This window comes from Garra rufa, chromosome 4 (assembly GCF_049309525.1).
Source record: "Garra rufa chromosome 4, GarRuf1.0, whole genome shotgun sequence".
NCBI lineage: Eukaryota > Metazoa > Chordata > Actinopteri > Cypriniformes > Cyprinidae > Garra > Garra rufa.
Window position 1 is genome coordinate 26,906,262 of NC_133364.1, and position 27,490 is coordinate 26,933,751.

At 38.0% G+C, this 27,490-nt stretch overlaps 2 protein-coding genes across 4 annotated transcripts in view; both read left to right on the top strand.

Moving 5' to 3' along the window:
- Positions 1–8,572: 8,572 nt before the first annotated feature.
- LOC141333786 (peroxisomal succinyl-coenzyme A thioesterase-like) lies at positions 8,573–22,938 on the top strand. 3 transcript variants are annotated; one of them, XM_073838925.1, is made up of 12 exons: positions 8,573–8,699; positions 9,344–9,447; positions 11,532–11,734; positions 13,908–14,007; positions 14,138–14,328; positions 15,824–15,987; positions 16,091–16,210; positions 16,296–16,378; positions 19,896–19,989; positions 20,404–20,484; positions 21,903–22,044; positions 22,184–22,938. In XM_073838925.1, the coding sequence occupies exons 2-12, from the start codon at positions 9,431–9,433 to the stop codon at positions 22,312–22,314; spliced, it is 1,326 nt and encodes a 441-aa protein (XP_073695026.1). In that variant the 5' UTR covers positions 8,573–8,699; positions 9,344–9,430; the 3' UTR covers positions 22,315–22,938. The 3 variants fall into 3 exon arrangements, with proteins under 3 accessions (XP_073695026.1, XP_073695029.1, XP_073695027.1); XM_073838928.1 differs by lacking the exon at positions 8,573–8,699 and adding an exon at positions 8,871–8,992; XM_073838926.1 differs by lacking the exon at positions 8,573–8,699 and adding an exon at positions 8,993–9,100.
- Positions 22,939–24,172: 1,234 nt separating this feature from the next.
- lamb1b (laminin, beta 1b) overlaps positions 24,173–27,490 on the top strand; it is a 40,005-nt gene continuing 36,687 nt past the window's right edge. The window contains exons 1-2 of the mRNA XM_073838929.1: positions 24,173–24,308; positions 25,209–25,381. Coding sequence (XP_073695030.1) covers positions 24,275–24,308; positions 25,209–25,381 — 207 coding nt within the window. The 5' untranslated portion in view covers positions 24,173–24,274. The remainder of the gene's footprint in view (positions 24,309–25,208; positions 25,382–27,490) is intronic.

The window sequence follows — 27,490 nt, forward strand, 5'->3', positions numbered from 1 at the left end:
ATGACCAAAAAACACAAGACCTCCTTGACATAGCCACAACCCTCAAGGTTTAAGATGACTTGCGTCAATGAAGATAACAAAACTGCTGTCCAAAACAAACTACAAGATGAAATGTCAAAGCTAACAACAGTTTAGGTAAATCTAGCTATATATTTACTGTGTATTACAATGTACAGAATTGTTTAAATTGTTAATAAGTTATTTTTTAACATAACTAATCTGTGATTAAATAAACATTATTTGTCCTTCACAGGAAAGTCTCCCTACTATAACTAGCAGTAGCAGTCCTGCAAAGAAGACTCGAAAGACCCTAGGGAGCTTCCTCAAAGCAGCACAAAGAAACACAGGGCCAACAGATCCAGCCTCACAGCAACAACAATCCGTCAGCATGGAGCTACAGTCTTACCTGTTCTTAAGCAACGCTGACAGTGAAGTTGATCCATTAGTATGGTGGAAGGCTCACAAGGAGCAGTATCCAAGATTGTCTTCACTGGCCAGGAAATATCTTTGCATTCCTGCAACCAGTTCCCCTTCTGAATGTCACGGATTGGCCAGGTTCTTCCACCTCACTCACTCAAAGATCACGCTCACCTGAATACTAATCAGTCACACCTGCACGCAATCATCACGGCACATACAAAAGCACACCACACACAGTCACCAGTGTCCGGGCTCGTTAATTCGTAAGCGGACTCACTCAGGACTCCAGCAAAGTTCTCGAGGTATTCTGAATACTTACCTGTGGCTACTTACCTGTCTTGTCTTCTATTCCCAGTCCAGTCTGTCTCGTCAGCCGATCACCGCCTCCAGTGTGTGTGTGTGTGTGTGCCATAAGCCTGCATCCAGTCCTTTCTTCGACGTCCTCCAATCTTCGTTCCTGCAAAAAGGGAAAAGAACTACTTCAGCCATCCGTCTAACATCCATACTACATCAAACTTCTGGACAGTTAACTTACCCGGTTCTGCACGCCACCATCTACATTGCTCTGCTGAAGTTCAATAAAACCTGTTACGTTTGCACTCACCTGTCTTGTCAGTCTGCTTCCTTAACAGAAGCCCGGACCTACAGACAGCATCGGCGGAGCAATGGATCCTTTTCAAGAGCTTGTGGATTCACTCCGAGAGGTTTTAATGGGACCTTCCACCGCTATTCCCACAACAACGCGTCCCACAGCTCCAATGGAACCCAGCACTTCCTCGGCACCCGTTCCATCCAGTCCCATGGCTCGACCAGCGCCCTACTCAGGCGGGGCGGAGGAGTGCAACGGATTTCTTCTCCAATGTTCGCTAATATTCACCATGCAACCTGCTTTATATCCAACAGATCAGTCAAAAATTGCATTCATCACTTCGTTGCTCACCGGACCCGCGTTGAAGTGGGCTGACACCATCTGGCGCCAAGCCGGGCCAGCGACCAGCACCATCCAGAGTTTCATCGCTCACTTTAAAGAGGTTTTTGGTACTTCAGATGAAGCGATCTCCGCAGGATAACAGCTCTATCATTTAAAACAAGGGAGTATGACTACTCAATAATATGCTTTACGTTTCCGTACTTTAGCAGCTGCCAGCGGATGGAATGAGAGATCGCTGTTAACCACCTACCGGCTCGGCTTGGAACCCAAGCTCCGTCTCCAGCTAGCAGCATTGGACGACTCAATAGGTCTAGAAAAATTAATCCAACAATCACTTCGCTGTTCTGACCGTATTCAATCATATCACGCCAACGCTGACACCACTGCAACTGCACTCCTCCGTTCGCCTGAGTCAACCGCTCCTCCAGAACCAGAGGCTATGATCCTGGAAGCTGGAAAACTATCATCTGCTGAGCGACAGAGAAGGCTGGCCCGGGGTTTGTGCATGTACTGTGGGGCCAGCGGACATATCCGTATCAACTGCCCCATTCGTCCCGTCCGTTCCTTGGTGAGTGGTCTGTGTTCCGAAATAGAAAATCTTCACCCTCTGACTACCAATGTTCAGTTGTCCTCTCTGTCATTCTCTATTACAGTCACGGCCCTCATCGACTCCGGGTCAGCCGGCAACTTCATCTCAGGCACCCTCTGTCGCCAGCTCCAACTCTGAACTGAAGCCTCATCAGAAGTTTACCAAATCGAACCCATAACCAGCAAAATCACCACCCGTACTCGGGTCCATCGCAAATGTGAAAGCATCGACCTACAAATAGGAGTCCTTCACAAGGAGTCAATTCAGTTTCTGGTTCTGGAGGGCGCATCCATGGACATCATCTTAGGGCGCCCGTGGCTGGTGAAGCACAATCCCATCCTCTCTTGGGGCAATGGCGAGATCATGAAGTGGGGACCCGAATGTGCAGATACCTGTTTTCCAGAGCTTCCACGTCCTGTCAGGAAATCCTTACCAGTATACGTCACGTCAGTCGAAAGTCCAGTCGAGAAACGATCTGTCCAGATCCCAGAATGCTATTCGTCCTTCCAGGATGTATTTTGCCCCAAGAGAGCTTCCCAGCTACCTCCACATCGGCCATGCGACTGTGCCTTTGACCTAGTTCCGGATGCTCCAATGCCCAGAGGTAAGATCTACCCATTATCGCTTCCGGAGACTACGGCCATGGAGGAGTACGTACAAGAAGCTCTGAGCCAGGGATACATCCGACCTTCCACATCACCCGCAGCATCCAGTTTCTTCTTCGTGGCCAAGAAGGATGGAGGGCTGCGGCCGTGCATCGATTACCGGACTCTAAACCAAGGCACCGTCAAGTTCCGATACCCACTTCCTCTCGTCCCTGCGGCCCTTGAGCAGCTCCGATCAGCCAAGATCTTCACGAAGCTGGACCTCCGCAGCGCGTATAACCTCGTGAGAATACGTGAGGGGGACGAGTGGAAGACCGCGTTTGTGACTCCAACTGGCCACTACGAGTATCTTGTCATGCCTTATGGTCTGGTCAACGCCCCCTCCGTATTTCAAAATTTCATCCACGAGGTACTCCGGGAGTTTCTACATCGGTTTGTTATCGTCTATATCGACGATATTTTGATCTACTCCCGGAGTGAGGCCGAACATCGCCACCACGTTGCGTAGGTCGTTCAAAGACTACGCGAGCACCAGTTATACCTCAAGGCTGAAAAGTGCTCTTTCCATCTCCAGTCCGTCCAGTTCCTGGGATACATCATTGATCGGCAAGGTGTTCGCATGGACGAGGGGAAAGTGTCAGCAGTCGTCTCCTGGCCAGAACCCACCACCATAAAAGAACTCCAGAGATTTCTTGGCTTCGCAAACTTCTACCGTCGCTTCATCAACAATTACAGTATTCTCACGGCTCCATTAACCAACCTACTCAAAGGGAAATCTCGGACTCTCCAGTGGACTCCCGAAGCTGCCGCAGCCTTCCAGTCCCTCAAGGCCGCATTCACTCAAGCTCCACTCCTGACACATCCAGATCCAGATCATCCGTTCGTGGTCGAAGTGGACGCATCCACTACTGGCGTCGGAGCTGTCTTGTCCCAACACCACGTTACTCCTCCACGTCTCCATCCGTGTGCTTACTTCTCTAGGAAGCTCAACCCGGCGGAGCAGAATTATGACATCGGCAACCGGGAGTTATTGGCCATCAAGCTCGCCCTGGAGGAGTGGCGACATTGGCTGGAGGGAGCTCAACACCCGTTCCAAGTGATCACGGACCACAAAAATTTGCAGTATCTCCGCGACGCAAAGAGGCTCTGTCCACAGCAGGCACGCTGGACCTTATTCTTCTCCCGGTTCAGCTTCAAAATAACCTATCGTCTAGGCTCCAAAAATATCCGTGCAGATGCCCTCTCTCGACTCCACGACATCCATGATTCTCCAGAGACATCCACGCCAATACTCCCGAGAAGCATCTTCGTCGCTCCCATCGACTGGTCCAGTCCTCCAGCCGTCGCCACTCCAGCAGCCAGATCTCCGCCGGATTGCCCACCAGGACGTCAGTTCATCCCTCAGGAACAACGGGTAGATCTTATCCACTCAACGCACACCTCCCTGGGCACTGGGCATCCAGGGGCCAACACCACCCTCTCGCTGCTGTCAGAGCGCTTCTTGTGGCCAGACATGGCAAGGGATGTGAGGCGCTATGTCCGAGGCTGCAAGGAGTGTGCCATATCAAAGACTCCCCGACATCTACCTGAAGGAAAGCTCCATCCCTTGCCCGTCCCGAACCGTCCCTGGTCACACCTAGGAGTGGATTTCATGATGGCCCTTCCCCCTTCCGACGGGAACACTTGTATTCTAGTCGTTGTGGATCATTTTTCGAAGTTCTGTCGGCTCCTGCCACTGAAAGGGCTTCCCACAGCCCTGGAGACCGCTCAGTTGCTGTTCGACCGAGTATTTAGATACTATGGACTCCCCGAAGACATAGTATCAGATAGAAGACCCCAGTTCATTTCCAGAGTCTGGAGAGCATTCTTCCAACTCCTAGGTGTGACCATAAGCCTCTCGTCCGGATACCACCCTCAGACAAATGGACAGACAGAGAGAAAGATCCAGGAGGTGGGACGGTTCCTTCGGACCTTTTGTCACGGTCACCAGGACTCCTGGAACCACTTTCTGGGCTGGGCGGAGTACGCCCAGAATTCACTGCGGCAGCCCACTACAGGACTCACACCATTCCAGTGCGTGCTTGGATTTCAGCCGCCACTCTTCCCCTGGAATGGTGAACCATCACAGGTGCCCGCAGTGGATCACTGGTTCCGGGAGAGCGAGAGAATCTGGGACGAGGCTCATCACCATCTCCAAAGGGCAGTGCGCAGAAACAAGATCGTCGCAGATTGAAGGAGGATCCCAGGTCCTACGTACACCCCTGGTCAAAAAGTCTGGCTCTCCACCAGAGACATCCGTCTGCGCCTGCCCTCAAAGAAGTTAAGTCCCAGATTTGTTGGCCCCTTTACCATCATGGAACAGGTCAACCCAGTTACATATAAACTCCAGCTCCCACCTCAGTACCGGATTCACCCCACATTCCACGTGTCACTTCTCAAACCCTGTCACTCTCCTGTTCTTCCCTCCACAGAACCTGGCCATGAAGAGGAACCCCCTGCCCCCTTGGTCCTGGAGGAAGGCTCCATCTACGCTGTCCGCGAGATCTTGCAGTCCCGACGTCGCGGTGGTGTCCTGGAATATCTCGTAGACTGGGAGGTATACGGACCAGAGGAGAGATCCTGGGTACCCAGAGGAGACATACTGGACCCTGCCCTTCTGGAGGAATTCCACCACGCCCATCCGGACCTCCCAGCACCTCGGGGACGAGGTAGACCACCGCGACATCGGAGGCCTCGGCCCTCAGGAGCGGGCCCTGGGGAGGGGGGTAATGTCACGGATTGGCCAGGTTCTTCCACCTCACTCACTCAAAGATCACGCTCACCTGAATACTAATCAGTCACACCTGCACGCAATCATCACGGCACATACAAAAGCACACCACACACAGTCACCAGTGTCCGGGCTCGTTAATTCGTAAGCGGACTCACTCAGGACTCCAGCAAAGTTCTCGAGGTATTCTGAATACTTACCTGTGGCTACTTACCTGTCTTGTCGTCTATTCCCAGTCCAGTCTGTCTCGTCAGCCGATCACCGCCTCCAGTGTGTGTGTGTGTGCCATAAGCCTGCATCCAGTCCTTTCTTCGACGTCCTCCGATCTTCGTTCCTGCAAAAAGGGAAAAGAACTACTTCAGCCATCCGTCTAACATCCATACTACATCAAACTTCTGGACAGTTAACTTACCCGGTTCTGCACGCCACCATCTACATTGCTCTGCTGAAGTTCAATAAAACCTGTTACGTTTGCACTCACCTGTCTTGTCAGTCTGCTTCCTTAACAGAGAAAGGGTTTTCAGCTCAGGAGGCAACATTGTCTCTTGCCTTCTAGCTAAGAATCTCTAAAACATAATACCTTTGTATGCTTATTTTTCATTACATTTCTTTGCTATTTTCCTGCAGTTTGATAACCTAATGTTCAGGAGTAAATCTTTACAATAAAAAAAAGTTCTCCAGAATTGTGAGAGAATCGTGATCTTTATTCTAAGCAGAAAAAAATTGTGATTCTCATTTTATCCAGAATCGTGCAGCTACCTGAGAGTCAAACCCCGCAACCTTTTCTCTCTAACCATTAGGCCTCGACTGCCCCGAGCAATAAATAAGATTTTTAGGTGAAACTATTATTTTGGGGATTCATACACTGCATGTCAGTGGCTGGCAAGTTTTCAGAGTCAAATAAATAAATAAATAAATAAAAGGTGAACTTTCCATTTAATTATTAGTTGATATTTGGTAATTTTCAATATTGGCTTCAGCCTATCCTCAGTGTGCACACTCTTGGTTATAGTGTTTACTTACTTTTATACATTTTTTAACAGTTTCTTTATTTGTAATGATTACAGAATCACAAAGTTTCAAATAAATCTAAATAAATGGTTCTGTTACAGACTTATTTTTATAAAGTTCATTTTTTCATGTTTATATATTTTTTAAATTATTATATATGTAAAATACATTTCATTTTAGCAGTTGTTATGAATGTGCTTTTACTATCTTTTGATTAAATAGTGTAATATAATACATAATACCCTGCTTTCTAAAATATCTGCATCCGCCATCAAAAATCCATATTAGTCTACCACTACTTTTATAAATTTGACCTGAACATGTTCATTCCCAGACAGCAAGCCAACATTGAATAAACATAGTTTTTCCATCTGAATCATCATTATGGTTGATGTTGAAATTTCAATGCAAGATAAATGTTGAATCACCATTACCATATCGATGAAAACCCGATGTTATTAATGTTGATGGCAACAATATTGGAACAACATTGATCTATAGTTATCTTTATGATTGATTAAGCATTGATATTTGGTTTATCGGGCGATCGCTGAATGTGTTGAAAAGTCATTGATTTATAGTTGACCGGGAAACGACGCTGTTGTTGAAGAGTCATCGGCATATAGTTGACCGGGAAATATGATTGAAAATGCATCGATATATAGTTGACCGGGAAATTTGATTGAAATTCCATCGATTTTTGGTTGACCGCGAGATCAACACCAATGTACTGCACCGGACACAGTTCATTTCTGGACCTTGGCACAAGCGTACAGGTAAGCTTGCTTAATGTTCGATATGAATGAATTGTACCAAATCAAATACTGTTAGGTTGATCGTTATGATCGTTAATGTAGTAACCGACGCAGTGCTGCAGTCGCTGAAATAGATTTTTGTTTTACCAATGTGTCAAAATATGCCAAAAGTACTTTGTGGTTCTCTTCTAGGTTATAAAGTTAGCAAAACCTCATTGATGGATTCTGGGAGAACTTTAGGGTTGTTTCGTGTGTGTTATGCCTTATTTACTGTATATGTACGTGTTTTAGTGTAGTGTGATTACCATTTTAATTCTACCCCGTGTGTGACCCTTCGTGTTTGGGTGGCTGCGTCCACCCCTGTGTGTGTAGCGTGTCGTGTGTGTGTATTTGACTTTCCTATGTGTACTGTGTTCGTGCCATGTTCTGCTCCCAATCCTTGACGACAACTTGATTGAACAAATCATTGACTAAATCACAGTAGCATAATTTTACTTGTATTCTAGACGCCTTGACTCAACGTCTTACAACGGCAAGCACCTATGACTTCACTCAAGCCGTACAGAAGTGGCTGCGCTACGCCCCAGACCGAGCGGGAGGAGCTGGAAGACAGACGCAGCAGGAGTCAGCACTTTAAAAGAAAAAAAAAAAAATGAAATAATACAATAAAAATTATTGTTTAATTTTTAAAGAATGCTTGGGGTGTCATTTGTGCTAGTCTAGGTTATTGCCTAAAGGTATAGTTTCTATTTTCTATATTTTGCTAGCCCATCCTGGCTGTCGATAAAGCAGGATTATAGCCTATTAATAATGTTTTTAATATTATATTAAAATTACAGACCTTCAGATTAAACCTGTGGTATACTAAAACACCATTGAAGTTTTGTTGATATGCTGGGATTTCAACATTGTTTCAATATCCATTGTAATCGAAATACCATTGAAATTCTGTTGATCTCTAGGTATGATTTAAACGTTGTTTCAATGATAATAGAGGGTGCAACATGATGAAGAATCAACATCAGAGTTCGACGTTGATTCAATGATTTTATCGTTGACAGCGGGATGTTGATTTAACATAGTTTCAATTACTATTTGCTATCTGGGTTGTAATTCCTCAAACCAGAATTTAGCTTTTTCTTAAAGAAAATAAAGCACAAACTGAGCCTAAACTTAAACTGCAATGAACCAGAAATATTCCCTTAAGCCAGTGTTTTTCAACCACTGTGCCGCGGTACACTAGTGTGCCGTGAGAGATCGTCAGGTGTGCCGTGGGAAATTATTCAATTTCACCTAATTGGAGTGAAACATTTTTTTAAAACTAATAAGTTATTGTCTGCGAATAATATGCCATTGTCGAGTGTCTGCGCTGTCTAGTGACACCGGCAGAGTAATCATGTCATACTCTTCCATATCAATAGGCAGCAGCAGATAGGTAATTGCCTTGTATTTTTTTTTTCTCCAAGTCATCACAAATCATGTCTGTGCGGTTTAGCGGATAACCGCCCAATTTGGCAACCCTGCGGCTGCCTTATGCAGCGAGCGAGTCAACGCTGGATGGAAACAGGAAGACTGGACAGGGACATAAAAACACGTGAATTGGAATGACATTGTTATGGTATGAAACCGATCGTTATGTTGCCATTCATTTAATAATGTTCAGATTATTGCAATGATATCGACGCGATTTCTTTATTGCCACACCTTGGTGGTAGCTTGTGTTGCAGTTTTTGGGATGTGTCTCCCTTACAAAATGGCATGCTGAATTACGATTTTTTTACACTAACGTATATCTAAATATAATGCAATTAAGCAGAAAATGTAAACCCTATAAGCTCTATAACGACCTTTGCTGCTGCAAGCACATGAACATCTATGTCAAAGGTAACATTTCGTCATCAACATTTGCCCGTGAGTTACACTAAGTTCTTGTTCTTTCATACAAGTATTTGGACGACAATCTTACAGCTAGATCATCTGTCTTCCATCTACAGTATCTTTAACCATAACTTTCTAAAAGTAAGATTTGAATACTCTGTATTGAAAGTATAGTCTGCAGTTTTAAACGCTTCTCTTTCTTCCGGCTGGGTCTCACAAAACTGAACACAGCTTTAGCTCACGTCGCGTGCCACATTGTGATTGGTGGTGATTTCATATAACTTGTACTGTGGTAAAATGTTGTGTAGTTTTTGAAAAGTTAAGATAATAGCTGCTACTTAATTGATTTGGTGTCGTTGTCGTTGTTGTTGTTGTTTTTTTCAGACATTGTTTCTGTCCTGACCCGGTTCGGATCAGTCCTGAAAACCACCACAGAAGAAACGCCTAACGTTAATATTATCGGACTATATCATGTTGGAACCTTTTAGGTAACGTTACAGACATCTTTTGACGCATTTTGAAAAGGTTAACATGTCTTTACTACTTTCAAATTATAAATTTATACATAACTTTTTGCCATTTAGTTCAGTGGCATTTTTTTTATTTACAAAGACAGCTATACCAGGTTGCCACATAATGGCCTATAGCAATACGGCGGGAAATATAACGTAGGTACCAACGCTTATCGTATCGTTATCGTTTATCAGCCCCCAACATGTTTATCATTTGCTTACCTTAACATTATTCCAAAGCCGTCTTTCGTTGAAAACAAAGGGAGACATTTTGTCTTTTCCAATTTGATACAAATGTTAACTTAATGATATAACATTGCTGCAGTAAGGATAGAAGAGCACCACAGAAACATCATAATATGTTGTCGACATGACTCTTACGTTGTATTCTAATTAAGCAATAAGGTACTTGAGGCCGTGCTGTATCGTGAATAAATCACGGCTGAAGGGCGTCGTAGCGGAGTGCCTGCAACCCCTTCAGCCGTGATTTATTCACAATACAGCACGGCCTCAAGTACCTTATTGCTTTTATAAAATGGTTACCACACAATAAAAATATTAATATCAAAAATATATATTAATTTATATATATTAGGTTGTACGTTTTCATAAAGTAAAATCATTAGCCTTCCACTGTAAAAAGTAGTCCCTAACTGCTAAAGCTTTGTTTATGTTGCTAGGGGTGTAAATATTAATCGATTCGTATCGATGCATCGATTATGCAGCCGCCGATTCAATGCATCGATTCGTCCGCAAGAGTATCGATTAATGTGTTTATTTTGCCGCCTGTTTGTTCACTTGTCTATTTTTAGAATCCGTTCCGACCTTTCTTTTACTGTCTATGGCTCCGACGTAAGCGTACTACCTACTCCTAAGCTGCGGGTGGCGCTAACCTCATTATTGTCTTCTACTTCACACGTGTTACTTTCGTTTCACAGTCCATCTATGATGTTGTTCATGTTCACAGACACGTTGTTGTCTGACTTTCAAGAGCGATGATTTTGAACTGATTTTGTGTAGTATTCTATTTGCAGTTCATCTACTGCAGAGGATGTGTGACCATTACCTCTTAATAAGATGCAAATTGTATTTTCAAAATGTAATTTTGTATAAATGAAACTTTTTAAAACAGTGAATAGGCTAATTGGCCATAGTAGACCTGCACTATAAGCATTAGCCTTTTTTTTTCTTATTACAATTTATCTGATTGCACTTTGTAGATGCAGTAACTTATATTTGCTGTTCTATTTGCAGTGCATTGAGCACAACTGCTTTAGTGTAACACACATTATGTGAATAGAATACTGTTTCTGTATTCTCAATAAAAGGCAAATTATTTACTATTTTTGTTGATTTATTTGAAACTTCATAGATATCATGTAAAAATATTTAGTATTGAATCGAATCGGATCGAATCGCATCGTATCACAGGGAATTCTGAAGTATCGAAAATAATCGAATCGTTGGCTTAAGAAATCGGTATCGTATCGAATCGTCTTGAAGGCTCCGATTTACACCCCTAGTGGTTGCTAAGGAGATTCAATGATACACAGAACGTTGAGTGAAGGTCGTAGCCGTGCTGTATCTTGAATAAAACACAGCTGCTGACCAATCAGAATTGAGGAATGGAACTAACCGTTTTATAATTAACTTATTACATTAATTAGTGAGATATCATAGTAGTTGTTTAAAGAACAATCCCAGATTTTTAAAACAAAGTTGTTACTGACTGAAAATCCCGACATCCACGCTAGCTCTTCCTGGCGTTTAACAAATCGGTTGCACGTTTACAGAATTAATTTGAATGATTCCATCAGGAAGCGGACCGTGCTTTGATTTTTGTGCATTTTTATTAGTTTTTTTTTCTATCAATTAATTTGTCTGATTTGCAATTATTTGATATTTTGATTAATAGTTAACTTTATTGAACCAATAAATAATAATCATATCTTCTGCCACAATTTTTTTATTCAGACATACTAATAGATAACTTTGCTGTTTAATAAAGAATACAAGACATTGGTCATAGAGTTTTCAATCTCTCATTTACTTTTGTATAGGACTGTGAGCACTGAAAGGGGAACATGTCCTCTACTGACTGTTCAACCCAGTCGAGCACTGGCGGACGAGAAGTTTCAGATTGTCATAATGAATTTACTGCCAAATCAAAAGGTGACGCTGCACTCTCTACATCAGTCAGAGGACAAGGACTTCTGGGAGGCATTTGGACACTATGTCAGTGATGAACACGGAACAGTGACGGGTGCGTAGTACAGTCTATAAGTCTAAAGGTGATGTACAGGGCTGAAAGGTGATGAAATTTCTGAGTAATGTTGCTGGGCCGCTGTGCTGCCGAGAGATTTGTGGTTGGGCACTTTTCCATTGAGAATGGGCAACACATATCAATCGGTCGTGGGCCCTGTATCTGGTTGCCTGTTGACAGCAACATTGCCCAGAAGTGTTAGAAAAGTTATCACTGTAATATATGTGACCTTGGACCACAAAACCAGTAATTCTTTGAAATTGAGACTTCTGCATAATTTTAAAAGCTGAATAAATAAGCGTTCCATTGATGTATGGATAGAAAATATTTGGCAGAGATACAATTCAGGATCCGAGGGTGCAAAAAATGTAAATATTTAGAAAATCACCTTTAAAGTCCAAATGAAGTTCTTAGAAATGCATATTACTAATCAAAAATTAAGTTTTTATATATTTACAGTAGGAAATTTACAAAATATCTTCATAGAACATGATCTTTACTTAACATCCTAATGATTTTTGGCATAAAAGAAAAATCAATTATTTTGACCCATACAATGTAATGTTGGCTATTGCTACAAATATACCTGTGCTACTTATGACTGGTCTAGAGTCACATATTCCCCAGTAACATACAATACCATTTGAAAGTTTGGGATGGGTATAGGGCTGTAACGATTCCTCGATTCTATTCGAGTATTCGATTAAAAAAAAATCCTCCACATTCCACATATTAAACCCATTTAAAATTATAATAAAGCATAATGCTATTAAAAATTCGCAAACGCCTTGATTCAATTAAATATATATATATATATATGCACTTTAATTGTTTACATGCATGTAAGTTACTTACGTGCGTCTCAGATTCACAGTAAATGTTGCTAAACAAGAACTGTTAGCATTTACATGTGTGGAGCATCTCAAACTCTATCACTGCATTTTATTGTGAGTTTTGGTTAACGTTTATCTGGAAACCCAAAGTGTGCTATTTCATCAGATTTGTAAGGTATATCATTTATAATCCTACGCAAACACAGGAGAATACATCAGTACATCTCTTTATGCTAACTGTTAATCGCAATTTCAAAATAAAAGTTTAAACCCTCGCCATGAGTTTACATGTTTTGATGTCCACATATTCAACAAGTTACAGTGTCTGCAGCATTTCTGTCATAAAGAAATGGCCAAATTTTAAAGATTAAGTGGATATTTGAATTAAATGTTTGTTGAGTCAATATTAAACAAGGATTAAACAAATATTAAAGTTTTAAAAAAGGCAGCGGCTATTTGCACCAAGTGCAAATAGCTAAAGATTATATTTACACTATGTTGAAATAGCAGGATTTAATACCTATTGCAAACAGGCGCAATTATCTGCACCTTGGTATTGTAGTAAATTAAAACGGTATGCATTTACGCAATTACGTACTGGGTGTAAATTATAATTTTAATTAAGTTTATTAAATGGTACTGCCTTAATAAGCCCTCCCTACACCTACCCTGACCCTAACTGATATTTTACTTTCAACTTTTCAATTATGTCCTTCATTTTTTTGAAAATAAATGCCTTTCTGATATGATATGAGATTTGAAAAGGGAGACAAAAAGTTTGTCAGAAGGGGGATTCGAACCCGCATTGGTCGCGTCGAAAAGAGTGAAACGCGTTTTATCCTCTTCACCACTGGAGCTGAGAATTAATAGCCATTTTTTGCATTGTTGACTATTCCAGTTACACATTGGTGGGTGGAGTTAGTGTAAAAAGCCTCTGCCAACAAGATGGGCTATTTGCACTTAGTGTAAATAGACAGTCCGTTAAAAAAACAATCGTCAGGCCATTGGTGCCCTCTGCAGGCATTTGTTACAGTATAATGCATAATGTACATTAGCTTTACTGTTTATAATACATTCCCCCGGTTTCACAGACAAGGATTAAGCCTAGTCCCAGACTAAAATGTAAGTCTGAGCTGTTTCAACTGAAAGAAACTTGCACTGACTTGTCTCTGACTTGTTTTGTCTTCGACCAACTAAACACCATATGAATCTAGTTTAAGCTGGATTTTTCAGCTCGGCACCAGAATGTACACTATTAACGGAATTCACTAATGTATCAATTTATAGAATAAAAAATTATCCAGACAATAATAACATTATTTTATCTTGTTAAAACTTAGTGGCCAAAGATAGAAGTTTGGGAGGCACCTATGAAGGCACAGAGCAGATGGGGTTGATATGGAGCATGAGGCCCATACCAGGAAGTCGCCCTGGACTCAGGTAACTTCGGATGGCGAAATTTGATGTTTTGTTGATTGCTGTCTGTCTCACAAAGTTAAAATTTTTTTTGCCAAATCAACTTGCATTTTTCTAAAGGGTTAATCTTTGCTTCTTGTCTCTTTTATTCAAGATTGCGTAAGATTAATATACTAGCCCCAATGGTGATTCACATCTCAGTATACAGTGGGCATCTATCGCAAGGCTTCAGCCAGATAACACCCCTGGCAACCAGTGTCACAGAACGCTGGTATGTTGCACCAGGTGTGCAGAGGGTGAACATCAGGGAGAAAGGAGTACGAGGAACTTTATTTCTTCCTCCAGGTACACACAACCACACAACAACATAGTGATCATAATACATTACATCTAAAAATGCAATTGATATATACAGTGACTCAAATAAGGCTCTGCTAAGATGATTCATTTCTGAATTAACATTCATTTTGATATGGGTCAAAGACAAAAAAGGGTTTAAGCATAAAAACAATAAGTGTAATACTGCTTTAACTTGTTGTTTTCCAAAAAAAAAAACGTTTTCTGTTTAATATAATAGCATTTTTGTTTTGTTTTTTTTTAAACAAAAAATAAGTATCATACATTTTTCCCTAATTTACAGAAGACACCCACTAAAATGTTATTCAGTGTAACAGTTTTGTCAGGTATATTTATAACAAAAATCAATTTATGACATATTAAAAGACAAATTACTTTCACTCCAAATACTAAGTAGTTATTAGTAATTAATCCATTTTTAAAATAATTTACTAATTTAAAACACAATTTAATATGCTCCCTTATTCTTTTATATTTCATATATTTTAATATGTACAAGTCAGAATAAGCATGTTGTTTGAATTTTTACATCAAGTGTGTTACACTGAATGACAATGTAACATTATTTCAAGCAAATTTTGACATTTTATTCTCCAAAAACTTTTTTGAAACCTTAAAAGTAGACAGTGTACTTACATTTAACGTGCTTTCTATGGACATAAAATCAATTGTAAATCTCTTTTGACGTTGACATCTTAACGTCTATAAATTTTTTAAATAACAGGATGATAGAACCGTCTTGATATCATAATGAAAATGCCTCAATAAAAGTACAAAGTTCTTTCAGAAATATTAAGTTTGGAATAATCTTTAAAGGTTGTATCAGCAATTTCTAGCCTGAAACATAAAGTGTCAAATTCAGCTGACCTTTCATCACGATCCGCTCGCTGTCTGCCCCATAAATTGTCTGTGAAAAAACCGCGTCTCTCTGGTCAGCCTAGGGTCCGAGATATGCCAAAAAAACAATCGGCAGCGAGCGGATCGTGAAGAAAGTTCAGCTGAAATTGACACTTTATGTTTTAGGCTAGAAATCGCTGATACAACCTTTAAATATTATTTCTTGGAAATAAAAAAACAAAACTGCATTACCAGCATTTGAAAAAGTTTTATCTGCCACATGTTGTGCATAACTGTATGTCAATGTCACTGCATCTTTTAAAATAGGCGATAATTTGACAATTTTATGACAGGGCAAAGTTAGTTCAGGTTGTAAAATGTCGAAACTGTATTTTTTTTAGTTAATCCAGGATATCCATAGGATAATCTGTTTTACTCAATTTATTTCACAGTACGAAAGAAAAGTTCTTTAAATTAAAACAACTTTCAATTAAAACGAAGGTTTTTCAAAACCACTTGGCACATTTCACTGTATTTTTAAAATATAAAATTTTAAATATTAAAGTGCATACAGACAATTTTCTTGGAAACTTTTGGGTTCTGTAAATTGCTTGTAAACAGCTTACCATGTATTTTTTTTTTTAAGGTCCTGGACCGTACCCTGGTGTTTTGGACCTGTGGGGAGGAGGTGGTGGCTTGGTAGAGTATCGTTCAAGCTTGCTTGCGTCTCATGGCTTTGCATCCATGGCACTTGAGTACCTCGCTCCAGAAGAGCTGAGTACAGCTGAAGTTGATGCAGCATACTTTGAGGTACATGTAACTGAAAACTTTTGACAGTCTAAAGTCTATCAGAAAAGTATTATAATTTTTTCTACTTTATATTTGTGTGTGTGCATATACATTGTTCCTGCAGAAAGCGTACCTGATCCTGCAGAATCATCCAAAGGTAAACAGGGACCGTATGGCAATGCTTGGGCTGTCTTTTGGAAGTGCTGTCACACTCACCATGGCAGCCTACTCCAAAGTCATCAAGGTTTGCTTGTCCTACACACAAATATATTGTTATCTACATTTGAATGCAGCTTTTTAGTTTTTAATGTCATATTACTGTTTTGTAGCCCCAGTGCTGTGTGTGTATCAGTGGAAGCCATGTGTTTCCTGTTAATAAATCCCTCTTCGAAGTCTTTGAAGAAATGAAAAAGTGAGTGAACATTAAAACATAATTAATTTACAACCCGACTGAGCCTCATCTAAAGTAGTAATTATGTGTCACATCCCTCTCCATATTTGTGTATAGTCCAGTAGTACTAGAAATAAAGCCTAAATTATTGTGAAACAACTTTTTGGAATTTAAATAATGGTTCTGTTTGAACTTTTATGCACACTATTAAAAAAAATTAGGTAAGTCTGGTTATTCAGAGATTTTGAAGGAAATTCCCTGTATACATATATTTGTTAGCTTACTTAAATTAGTGAATTTGTGTTATTTTATCTGTGCAGATCAAAACCTTTGCCTTTCTGTCAGGTTAATTTAAAAGGATAGTTCCAAAAAATGAAAATTCACTCATAGGCCATCCAAGACTTTTTTTTCTTCAGTTGAACAGTAAAGAAGATTTTTAGCTGAAATTATGGTGCTTGGTGATTCATAAAATGCCATGAGTCAATGGCCATCGTTAGTATAAATCGTCAATATAAATTAATCCTATGATGCCCGTTATATATATTTTATTCTATGTTGCCATTTTATGAACCACCAAGAACCACCGTTTTAGCTAAAATCTTCTAAAAACAGTTCTATTGAAGAAAACAGTCACCTACATCTTGGAAAGCTAATTTTAATTTATGTGTAAACTATCCTATTGACAAGTGACTAATTTTGAAAATTGTATAAGATGTTTCTGTCTCACATGTAGTACTCTTCCACTAGTGTTGGGCGATATGCACAATTTTCATATCGTCCTTTCGTCAGCCTGTGAGATCGCCGATACACAATACTATCGTACTAATTTATTTAATCAATATGTAATAAATTCCTTATTCGTTTTGTAAGGGTAGTGCATGTGACTAATGCCGAGTTCAGACTGCACGATTTTCAAAGCAATCGCTTCACAGATGTTTTCACACTGCATGACTATCTGGGGTAGCATTCCGTCGCTGCTGTGTTTACGCTGCACGATGGATCGGCGACAGGGGGTTTCACACTGCATGACTTTACAATAGGAAGAATCGCCGACAACTTTGTCCCGGTCCGCAAACTACGTCTCACAACCAAACACACGCGAGAAGTGACATGGAAACAACGCGAGGTCAGGTGCGCAAGTTCTCACGTGAGACTGGGATTATTATTTAAAAAATGGCAGCCCTCAAGAAGCTTGTCATACAAATTGCATGTGCACTCATTTGCAGCGAAAAGAAAAGAAAAGAAGCCGAAACTATGCTTGTTGATATTGTGGTCTATACCTCGTAACTCCTCCCCCAACTTCTCGCTGGCCTGGATGTTGCTGTCTCATTGGCTGTAGGTAATCGCCGATGTGATTTTCAGTCAGATCACCTTTCACACGGCATGATTTTGAATCGCCGACAGGTACAGATATTTAGCATGCCAAATATCTCAGGGGTGTCGGCGACACGTCGGCGATTCTCTCAGATCGCGTCTTTGATAGTTCACACTGTGTGATTGTTACTCACATGAACGAGCACCGATTTGCCTGTGATTTCGGGCATTTGTCGGCGATTTCTCAAAACCTGTCGGCGAGTCAAAATCGGGGCTAAAATCATGCAGTCTGAACTCGGCATAAGTTGTGCGTGTACAGAGTGCTGACGGTAGTTCTGTTGGATAGGTTTAAGTTTACTTTCGGTTTCATTCTCTGCTATCTTCAGTGAGTGGTAAATGTGCGTGTGTGAATGCAAATGAATGTATCTTTCTTTACCCATCATATTGTCATAATGTTACCGCTGAATGTCTGATCTTTGTCATCAGTTCATGTTATAGTTCAGTTCATATTGATTGTGGAGAAACGGTGCCCGTGTAATTCACGTGCACATGTTTAGCGCCATTTTATGGCATCATAATTCTAGTTAACGCCAGAGCCATATAAAAAGAGAGTTGCGACACGCTTTGATCTCGCCGCCGCACGGTCACGTGGTTCATGGAGCTCTCAATAGTTCCAAACAGCTCCGCGCTGTCAATGTGTTTGAATGGAGTTAAATAGGATAGACAGCAGTTTTACTATATTTGCAGCAATTTCGAGTAATTATTAACACATAATGTGCATTGATTGTGTATTGATAACTTCTCTGAATACGCTTTACAATCGCATTTTATTCTGGGGAGTGATAAAGAGACATAATTAATATGTTCTCATACTCTTTGGCAGTCAAATGTGACCAAACACCTTAAGTGTAACTTTTATTAAATTAAATAACTGTAATATATATAGTTATGTTCTATTTAGTAAATATTTTGAGGAGGTTTTTTTGTACTTAATATGTGCAATAATGATCCTGACCATTTAAAAGATAACATTTTCTAATATAGTATTTAGATTACAGTTAGTGTAATATTTAAGGTTAAATACATCTGCATGTGTATTTGGACATGATCAAACACTCTTTTTTTATACAGTATGTTTCGATTTAACGATTTAATGTTAAATAAAAAAAGTAATTTACTCTTGTTTTATGATATTCAAATATACAACATAAGTGAATATTATAAAAGGCAAGCAAAAATGGCATTTAACATAATAGAAAAGATGAAAATAATGTTTAAAAAAACACAAGGCAAAGAATTGCATTCAGCATACATTTTTATCGTGTTTCTTGAATGCAGTCTTTACTGAAACTAATTCAACCTCCTACAGTGAGAGGAAGATTGCAGAAAGACTAAAAACAAAAATATGACAACTAGTATCTGGTTATGGTCGCTATTACGGTGTTTCTCACGTTATCCAGCTGCATTTACAGTTTAACTGTTTATTTTTTAACGATAAACATTAACTATAACACCCTTCATAAAACACCACTATTGGCCAGTTTTTCGAGAGGTCAACTGATGCGTTAAAATGTAAAGAAATGCAGTCATTTCTTCAATATATTTGCGACTGTGCTTGAGAAGCGCTGAAATGAATGGGCTTCAATGGAGGAGCTATTGGTTGTTTGGAACTATTGACCGCTCCATGACACTTCCGCATTCCTCAGTTCCTATGGAAGCCTATGGGAGTGTCGCAACTCTCTTTTTATATGGCTCTGGTTAACGCATACAGATGTTACTGAGGTGAATGTTTATGTTTACTATATACAGTCGGATTCTCATATATCGTATTTAATTCAGCCTAAGCCACATTTTACTACCTCTGTTATCCTAATGACTGTCTACACTTAATCTATGTACACTGTATGATGAATAAATCTCTTACCCATTTTCACTGCACGTTTATACCGCGGCAAGTTTCTGAGGCATCGTAGAATCACTTTCCGCGCTGCATCGCTAAAGTTAGGTGCCTTTTTGACGCATAATAATAATAATAATCGTCTTCCTATCGTCAAAGGCATCAGCAACAGGCGATATCTTTGACTATCGTCCATACACGATACTATCGTCTATCGGCACAACCCTATCTTCCATAATAAATCAAGTCAGTAAATCATCCATATGACACATTTACAGTAAATTACTGATGCTAATGATAAACAGTAACAAGTAATGTTGATTGCAGGCATATGAATAGAGTACATGTGAATGAGGAGAACCAGGTAATACACAGAGACATCATCTTGCCGATTCCCTCAGATCCAGCCCTCAAAGTAGATGTGAGTACAACTTCTATATAGATTATATAAATTTGTTCATATACAGTATCCACCTTTTTCTTTAGTCTATGAGTGAAACTTCCAATTTATTAGCTGCTATAGGGAAATACTGAGAATAACAACAATGTGCAGTAAACGGTAAAACAGTTTGCACTACAAACCAGTGTGTTTATAATTAAGATTATACGTTAAAATACTATGGTTAAAATACACAGCAGTTTGCAATATCAAGTAGCAAAACAAGCTGTTTTTTACAGCTAAAAATAGCTGGATGTGAATCAGACCGGAAGCCAGGCCCATAAAACTTACAAATGTCCATGCCCAATTTTACAAGAAGATAAAGGTGGATAGTCTCTTTACTTCTATGTTTTTTTTTTTTTTTTTTGCAATGTTGGTTCTGTTTTTGTTTTTTAGGTTGGGAAAATAAAGTGTCCTCTTCTGTTGGTGAACGCTGGTGATGATCAGAACTGGGCTTCTGTTGAATCTGCTGAAGATGTGAGTTATATTTATTTCAGATTGGCCAAATTGAATATATTACTAAACATTTGTGATTTAAGAAGAGGCCAATATTAAATGAAAAACCATGTTTTACAAACCAATTTTTATCTGTAAGTCTTTTATTTCCGCATTTGTTTTTGCATTTTCTCAATATATATCCCAAGCAATATATATGAAAAACAATATATATTTTTTTTACTTTAACTAAACCCAATGAAAATAAGACATTATTACAAAACATTTGTGATTTCAAAAGAGGCCAATATTAAATGAATAGTCACCCAAAAATGAAAAGCCATGTTTTACAAACCAATTTTTATCTGCAAGTCTTTTTTTGTCTGCAATTGTTTTTGCATTTTCTCCATTTTTATATATATATATATATATATATATATATATATATATATATATATATATATATATATTTATTTATTTATTTATTTATTTTTATTTTTTATTATTTTAACTAAAACCAATGAAAATAAGACATTATTACAAAACATTTGTGATTTAAGAAGAGGTCAATATTAAATGAATAGTCACCCAAAAATGAAAAACCACGTTTTACAAACCAATTTTCTTTATTATTATTTTTTTCTCTGTTACAGTGTGGTTATTCATTATTAAAATAAATAAATAAAATAACAATACATAAATGAAGCTGGAATGAAATAAAATGTAAATATTAGATTTTTTTTTTACTTTAAATAAACCCAATGAAAATAAGAAATGCTGCCTTGACAACTAACAGAAATAAAACGGTTTATGTTCTAAAATTACTAAAACTGAAAAAAATAAAATAAACTAAAATGTAAAATAAAATGAAAATGAAAACTGATTATATAAAAAAATATATATATATTTCAAATCTTATTGGTAAATATTGCAATAGAATATAAATAATACTAAAATAACACTGCTCTGTGAAATTTAACCTGGAGATGACACAAAAGGAAAAACTTGCACCTAGTGGCCAAGGCAGAGACTGTATTTTTGGATGAACTTTCCCTTAACACGCAATGTCAACTTTGGCCACCAGATGCCACTATCACAATCTACAAGCAATCTAATGCCAAAGATTTGTTACTTTTATCTAATGATTTATAGGTCTGTTTAAAAAAATATATATAACACTTTACAATAATATTTATTAGTTAACTACGTTAACATGAACTAACTATGAACAATAGTTAATGGTAATTCCAGCATTTACTAATACTTTATTAAAATCACAAGTTATGTTTGTTAGAATTAGTTAATGCACTGTGAACCAACATGAACAATTAACTGTAGTTTTATTAACTAACAGTAACAAAGATGAATAAATAGTTAATACTAACCTTAGTGTAGTGTTCTCACCTAGGACTGAAATGTTTTCATCTGAATTGGATATTTAATATGTCTTTTACACACAGATGGAGATGATGATGGAGAAAGCAGGAAATCGAGACCTGTTGACAGTCCTGACATATCCTGATGCGGGTCATCTGATAGAACCTCCATACTCGCCTCACATCCGTGCATCCAACTTCATCCTGCAGGAAATGAAAGAGAAGAGTAAGCTTGCATGATCTACTGATCCTTTCCTCTTTGCATTTTTTTAATATAGAATCAATATATTTAGATTTTCTTAAATGAGTGGTTATGTAAATGTATGTGTTTGAATATTCATCTATATCTGTTATTGTTGCTGCAGTTGTCATGTTATGGGGTGGACAGACTAAACCGCACGCATACGCACAGGAGGACGCATGGGCCAAGATTTTAGGATTTCTGCAGCAGCACCTCTACTTAAGTTCAAACTTTGCAGTAAAAGCCAAACTGTAGTTCTGTAGTCATTTACGACAGTTAAACCTCATTTCAAATAATGTTGATAATGATTGCCAACACTTTGTTGTTATTACATTTCTTCATATTAGTATCTGTTGTAAATAAAAGTGGACAGTGAGTATTACTTTATGTAATACATTTATAGTATAAGTTACGCATAATGCATTATAAAGGTTTGTAATAATAATGTATGTGTTATGATGACACTAACTTTGGGGTTTGAAGGTTTGTTGGGCATTTTGTTTTGATGCACTTCATTTATACACACAATCCACCTCTTTCTAAGAATATTTAGAAACACTATGTTGAAATGAGATTAATTCATTATCTTATTTAATTTTGTTGCAAATGTATTTTGATAAAAAGAATGATTTCTATTTTCTCAAGTGAATATCATAATTATTACATAATTATAGTATTTTAAACAGAAGAATCAATGCTAAAGCCACCAGATTGTATCTATATTTAGGTGTTATCTGGATGATTCTGTAACTACTTATTACTTACAACTAAAAAAAAAAGTTAATGGCTGAATATGTAATGTAATGATTTCATCATGTTTCATGTTTTACTATTAACAGAACATTTGTGGATTAATAAATATGTTTTCGCCATGTTCAATTTCATGTTTTTACATTTGCAGAACCAGTAATGCATTACAAGTAACTTGAGTAATCAGATTACTTTTTCAAGTAACTACACTGTAAAAAGTTTTCACCAGATTCAACTTAAAAACCTAAGTTCAGCAGCTGCCTTAAAATGTCAAGTTATATCAGCTTAAAACTACAAGTCATTTTAACTCAAATAAAACAAAATGAGTTGATTTAAATTGTGAGTTGAAATGACTTAAGGTAATTTCACTTAAAACTTTAAGACAGCTGCTAAACTTAAGTTTTTAAGTTGAAACTGGTAAATGCATTACTTTCGAATTTACAGTAAATTGTAGTTACTTTTTTCAAATAAGTAATGCCAGTTACTTTGTTTTATTCATTTATTTACTGACCCATGTTGAAAGAAATCAGAATTAATTTTACTTTTGGTGTGAAAGGGCTTTTACATATGCCAAAAATATAACTTTTTTTATATTAAAAACATACAAGCAAGTCCAGTTCAGATGAGAAAAGTAACGCAGAAGTAACATAACACATTACTTTTCATAAAAAGTAACTTAGTAATTTACTTTTTTAGGATGTAAATTAATATTGTAATGCATTACTTTTAAAAGTAACTTTCCCTAACACTGCACAGAACAGCTGTGGATTAATATGCTATTTTAAAAATATTTTCATTTTCATTTAAGAGTGTGTTTTTGTTGTTAAGTAATTACAATTATGGCTACTTTTTCATCATAAAGTTCAGAAATGTGAGTACTGTAGAATTTGGTTTTGGAGGTATGACAATATGAAATGGTAATAATACATTTCTGAGGGGAAAAAAGTGAAAATATTCCTTTTAAATTTCTAAAAAGCAGAACAACACATCCCATTATTAATGACCTTTTTTTAAAAATATGTTTATTTACTTTGAGTTTTATCCTGTTAACAGGCTACTAGATAAGTAACGGAGAATAATTAGAGTACATAATGTATAAAGATGTTTCACATTATTCAAACGCCACAGAACTATGAACGTTTTAACGTGATAACTGTTCTTTAAACTTCGTTAAACGTTTTTTGGCGCCGCGCCTACAGTATGATCCCCAAAAACTGCGGTTCGCGCTTGCGCCATAAAATCACGTTTATTCTAAAATGTGCTGCCCCAAAATGCTTCTTGGTAGGCAGCTCAGAAGAATTTGAGACACCGCCAGAGTGTTTGGCGAGATACACGGTTTGTAGCAGTACTACTACATGCGTAAATCAGCGTTGTTTAATATCATGGGCGGGAGCTTCGCGTCTCCCACGCTCCACACACACAGTTACTCAGCTCTGGAAAACATTGGTGGAGAACGAGAGCAACAATGTGGATTCTCCAGATTACAGCTCTTACGATATGTAAGTTTTATTTATCAGTATTCTTCTATTCATAACACAAATATAACAACCACTGGCTTTCATTTGATACAGCTGTTTGATCAGAAGTCCGATGGTGACAGAATTATTATTGTTTTTTACACAGATCAGTGTGTTTGGGTTTTGATTTCTGTAAATTACCAGTACACAGATAGATTAAGAAATAACTAGAGTATAAAAGTTGTTTATATTAGATTCAAAACGTTTTTAGTTCTATTTTAAAACTTTTCTGCTTCTTAAGTGTAAACATGCAAAGAAAGATACAGTATGTAGTATTTGTAAAATGTTATGTAGTCAGCTTCAAATATAAATGTATTTCATTTTGGTGTTTCATAGTTTCGGTAACTAGAGGTTTGTGTACATCCCATCTGGTTTTCTGCATGCCACATTCAACTCTCCATCGGGTCAATAAACGTTCTCATGTGATATTCATTGAATAATTGAATAATTAGAAACAGACTTTACTGTAACCAGGAGGCAAAATGATTAACCATGTGTATACTTTACACAATGTTTCAGTGATGTAACAGTTTACACTAAAGTGGAATAGAAAAATGCATGAGTTACGTAACTAAGGGGCTAGTTGTCACAAAGTTTGTGTCAAAGAAACTAAGATTTTGCATCGAATCAAATACACAAATATTTTCTCTAGTGCTGGTTTATTCCTTCCTTTCCTTTTAAGACTTCAATGTAATTGGCTATATGTAAAACGGAAAAATATGGAAAGAATTAAGTGTGGCAACTGGCTTCAGTCTCCTATATAAATGAACCTTCATTGTACTTTTTAAATGTCTGTGGTTATCATTTTAGATTCACGACACTTGTTATGCCCAAAAATATTAGCATTCAATCTCATTAATACAATCAATGTGATTCCCATAGCTTTTGCTTTGCACACCCTGGCACAATTACCCGATAACAATGACAAGTGTGCAGAGGGGAGTTGTTATCCTGCTACGGGCGATTTGCTGATAGGCAGAGCACATCGGCTTGCAGCCTCCTCCACCTGCGGACTGGATGGACCTGAGACATTCTGCATTGTGAGCCATTTGCAGGTAATGCCGTTATCACCAGTGTTGGGGAAAGTTACTTTTAAAAGTAATGCATTACAAAATTGTGTTACTCCCTAAGAAAGTAACTAATTACAGTACTTAGTTCAGTACTTAGTTACTTTTTATGGAAAGTAATGTGTTACGTTACATTTGCATTACTTTTGCATTACTTTTTAAATCTGGGCAGGTTTGCTTGTTTGTTTTTAATATAAAAAGTTCTATTTTTGGCTAATGTAAAAGCCCTTTTACACCAACATGAGAAACGAATAAGCCCAAATGTTATTTCATCTGAAGTCATTTTTGCTTATTAGCTTGGTTGAACTGTATCATTGAAGGTCAGCAGCGAAGACATTGGTTAATAAAATTGAAGTAAATACTCCATAGTTCTGTGTCATATTCTGAGTCTGTATTTACTCCCGATTTCTCTCAACATGGGGACAGGAGACTTGTCAGTCAGTAACTGGCGTTACTTATTTTAAAATAGTAACTCAGATATTTTCTTGTGAGTTAAAAAGTAATGTGTTACTTTTTAAAAAAGTAATCTGATTACGTAACTTGCATTACTTGTAATGTGTTACCCCCAACACTAGTTATCACCATTGAGAATAATGAAGAAGAGCACAAAAGTAGTAATGATATATACATTATATATTACATATAACTTAAAAACATCTGATTTGATCATAATCTTTCTATGTTGCTGGGTGGGTTTCTTTCTACACTTATATTCACTGTCTGATAAACAATCGGGTCTCTGTGTGGAGAGTATGTGGTGGGAGGATGAAGGCCCCATGTCATATGTTCCAGACCCCCTTAGGCCACTGTTTTGCTCATTACACTATCTGTGTGGCCCGTTTTTTCTGTGTATTAGATATTGTGAGTGATGAATTGAGCAATGGTGAGAGGCTCAGACTGCAAATGTCAATGTGCGATGTGCGTGTGATCTGAACTGTCTGTAAATTTAATCTGGAACTTAATAGTCCAATGTATAGCACACAGTGGATTTGTAAATATGAAGCTATCAAATCTTAAAAGAATTTTCATCATTTACTCAACCTTATGACAATCCAAATTCTCATGACTTTCTGTCTTCATGGACAGTGTTGGGTATAATGTATTAGTTACATTAGTAATGTAATCAGATTACTTTTTAAGTAACTAGTAAAGTAACACATTACTTTTTAATTTACAATAACATATCAGAGTTACTTTTACAAATACAATTCAATTAAAAAGTTTTCCCCATTTATTGTTTGAAAGCTCTCCTGTCCCCATGTTGAGAGAGATCAGTAGTAAGGTGTTACTTTAGTTCTAGAATAAATGGGAACATACATTAGTTTATCTCACTCACAAAAAACAGATTCCAGTATTCCTCAAAATGAATCCATAGGGACCATGTGACGTCACTGTGCTTTATCGCCGCCATTTTTGTGTCCGCGCTACCTATTTCAGTCTATGGTCACAGCTGCCACAACTACCAGAGGAAGATCAACAAAACTCCCAGAATGTTCAGAACAAGGATACAATATGCCCGGGATCTGATATTCTGTTAGCTGTAACAACAATCATCAGAAAAAAAACCTAACTTCAGTTTTATTCGATCTCAGCAGTGCTTGAAGTGGGTCGCTATGCATACAGTAGCCTTTAGTGTACCGGTGTCATTCACGCAGGTGCTTTTCACAGCAAGGGTGTTTTTTTCGGCACAGCAAGAGTAGTGGAATAATAATTAATTATTGAATAAGATTGTGAATCAGTACATTATAACCAAAATAATGCCTTAATGAAAAGAAGCATTTTTTTGCGATTACATCATTTTGAACCGATCAAAGAAAGCAATCGAACAGCAAGTTCAAAACAGTGTTAATGCAGAGAATAGTGACTTACAGTACATCCAGATGCCGTACATTATTTGTTTCAGTGTGTATTTGGCTTAAGAGCAAGATTATGTTTTAGATTATGCAGTGTTTAGTGAATTATGAAAATTAAATAATAAACGCTAAACTATTGTACTACATAGCGTTCGTCATTGCAACGCCTGCAGTACAGTATATACATGTAAAAAGGTTCTCAAAAATAATTTGTTTTGCTAAAACTATTTAGGTACAATTACTC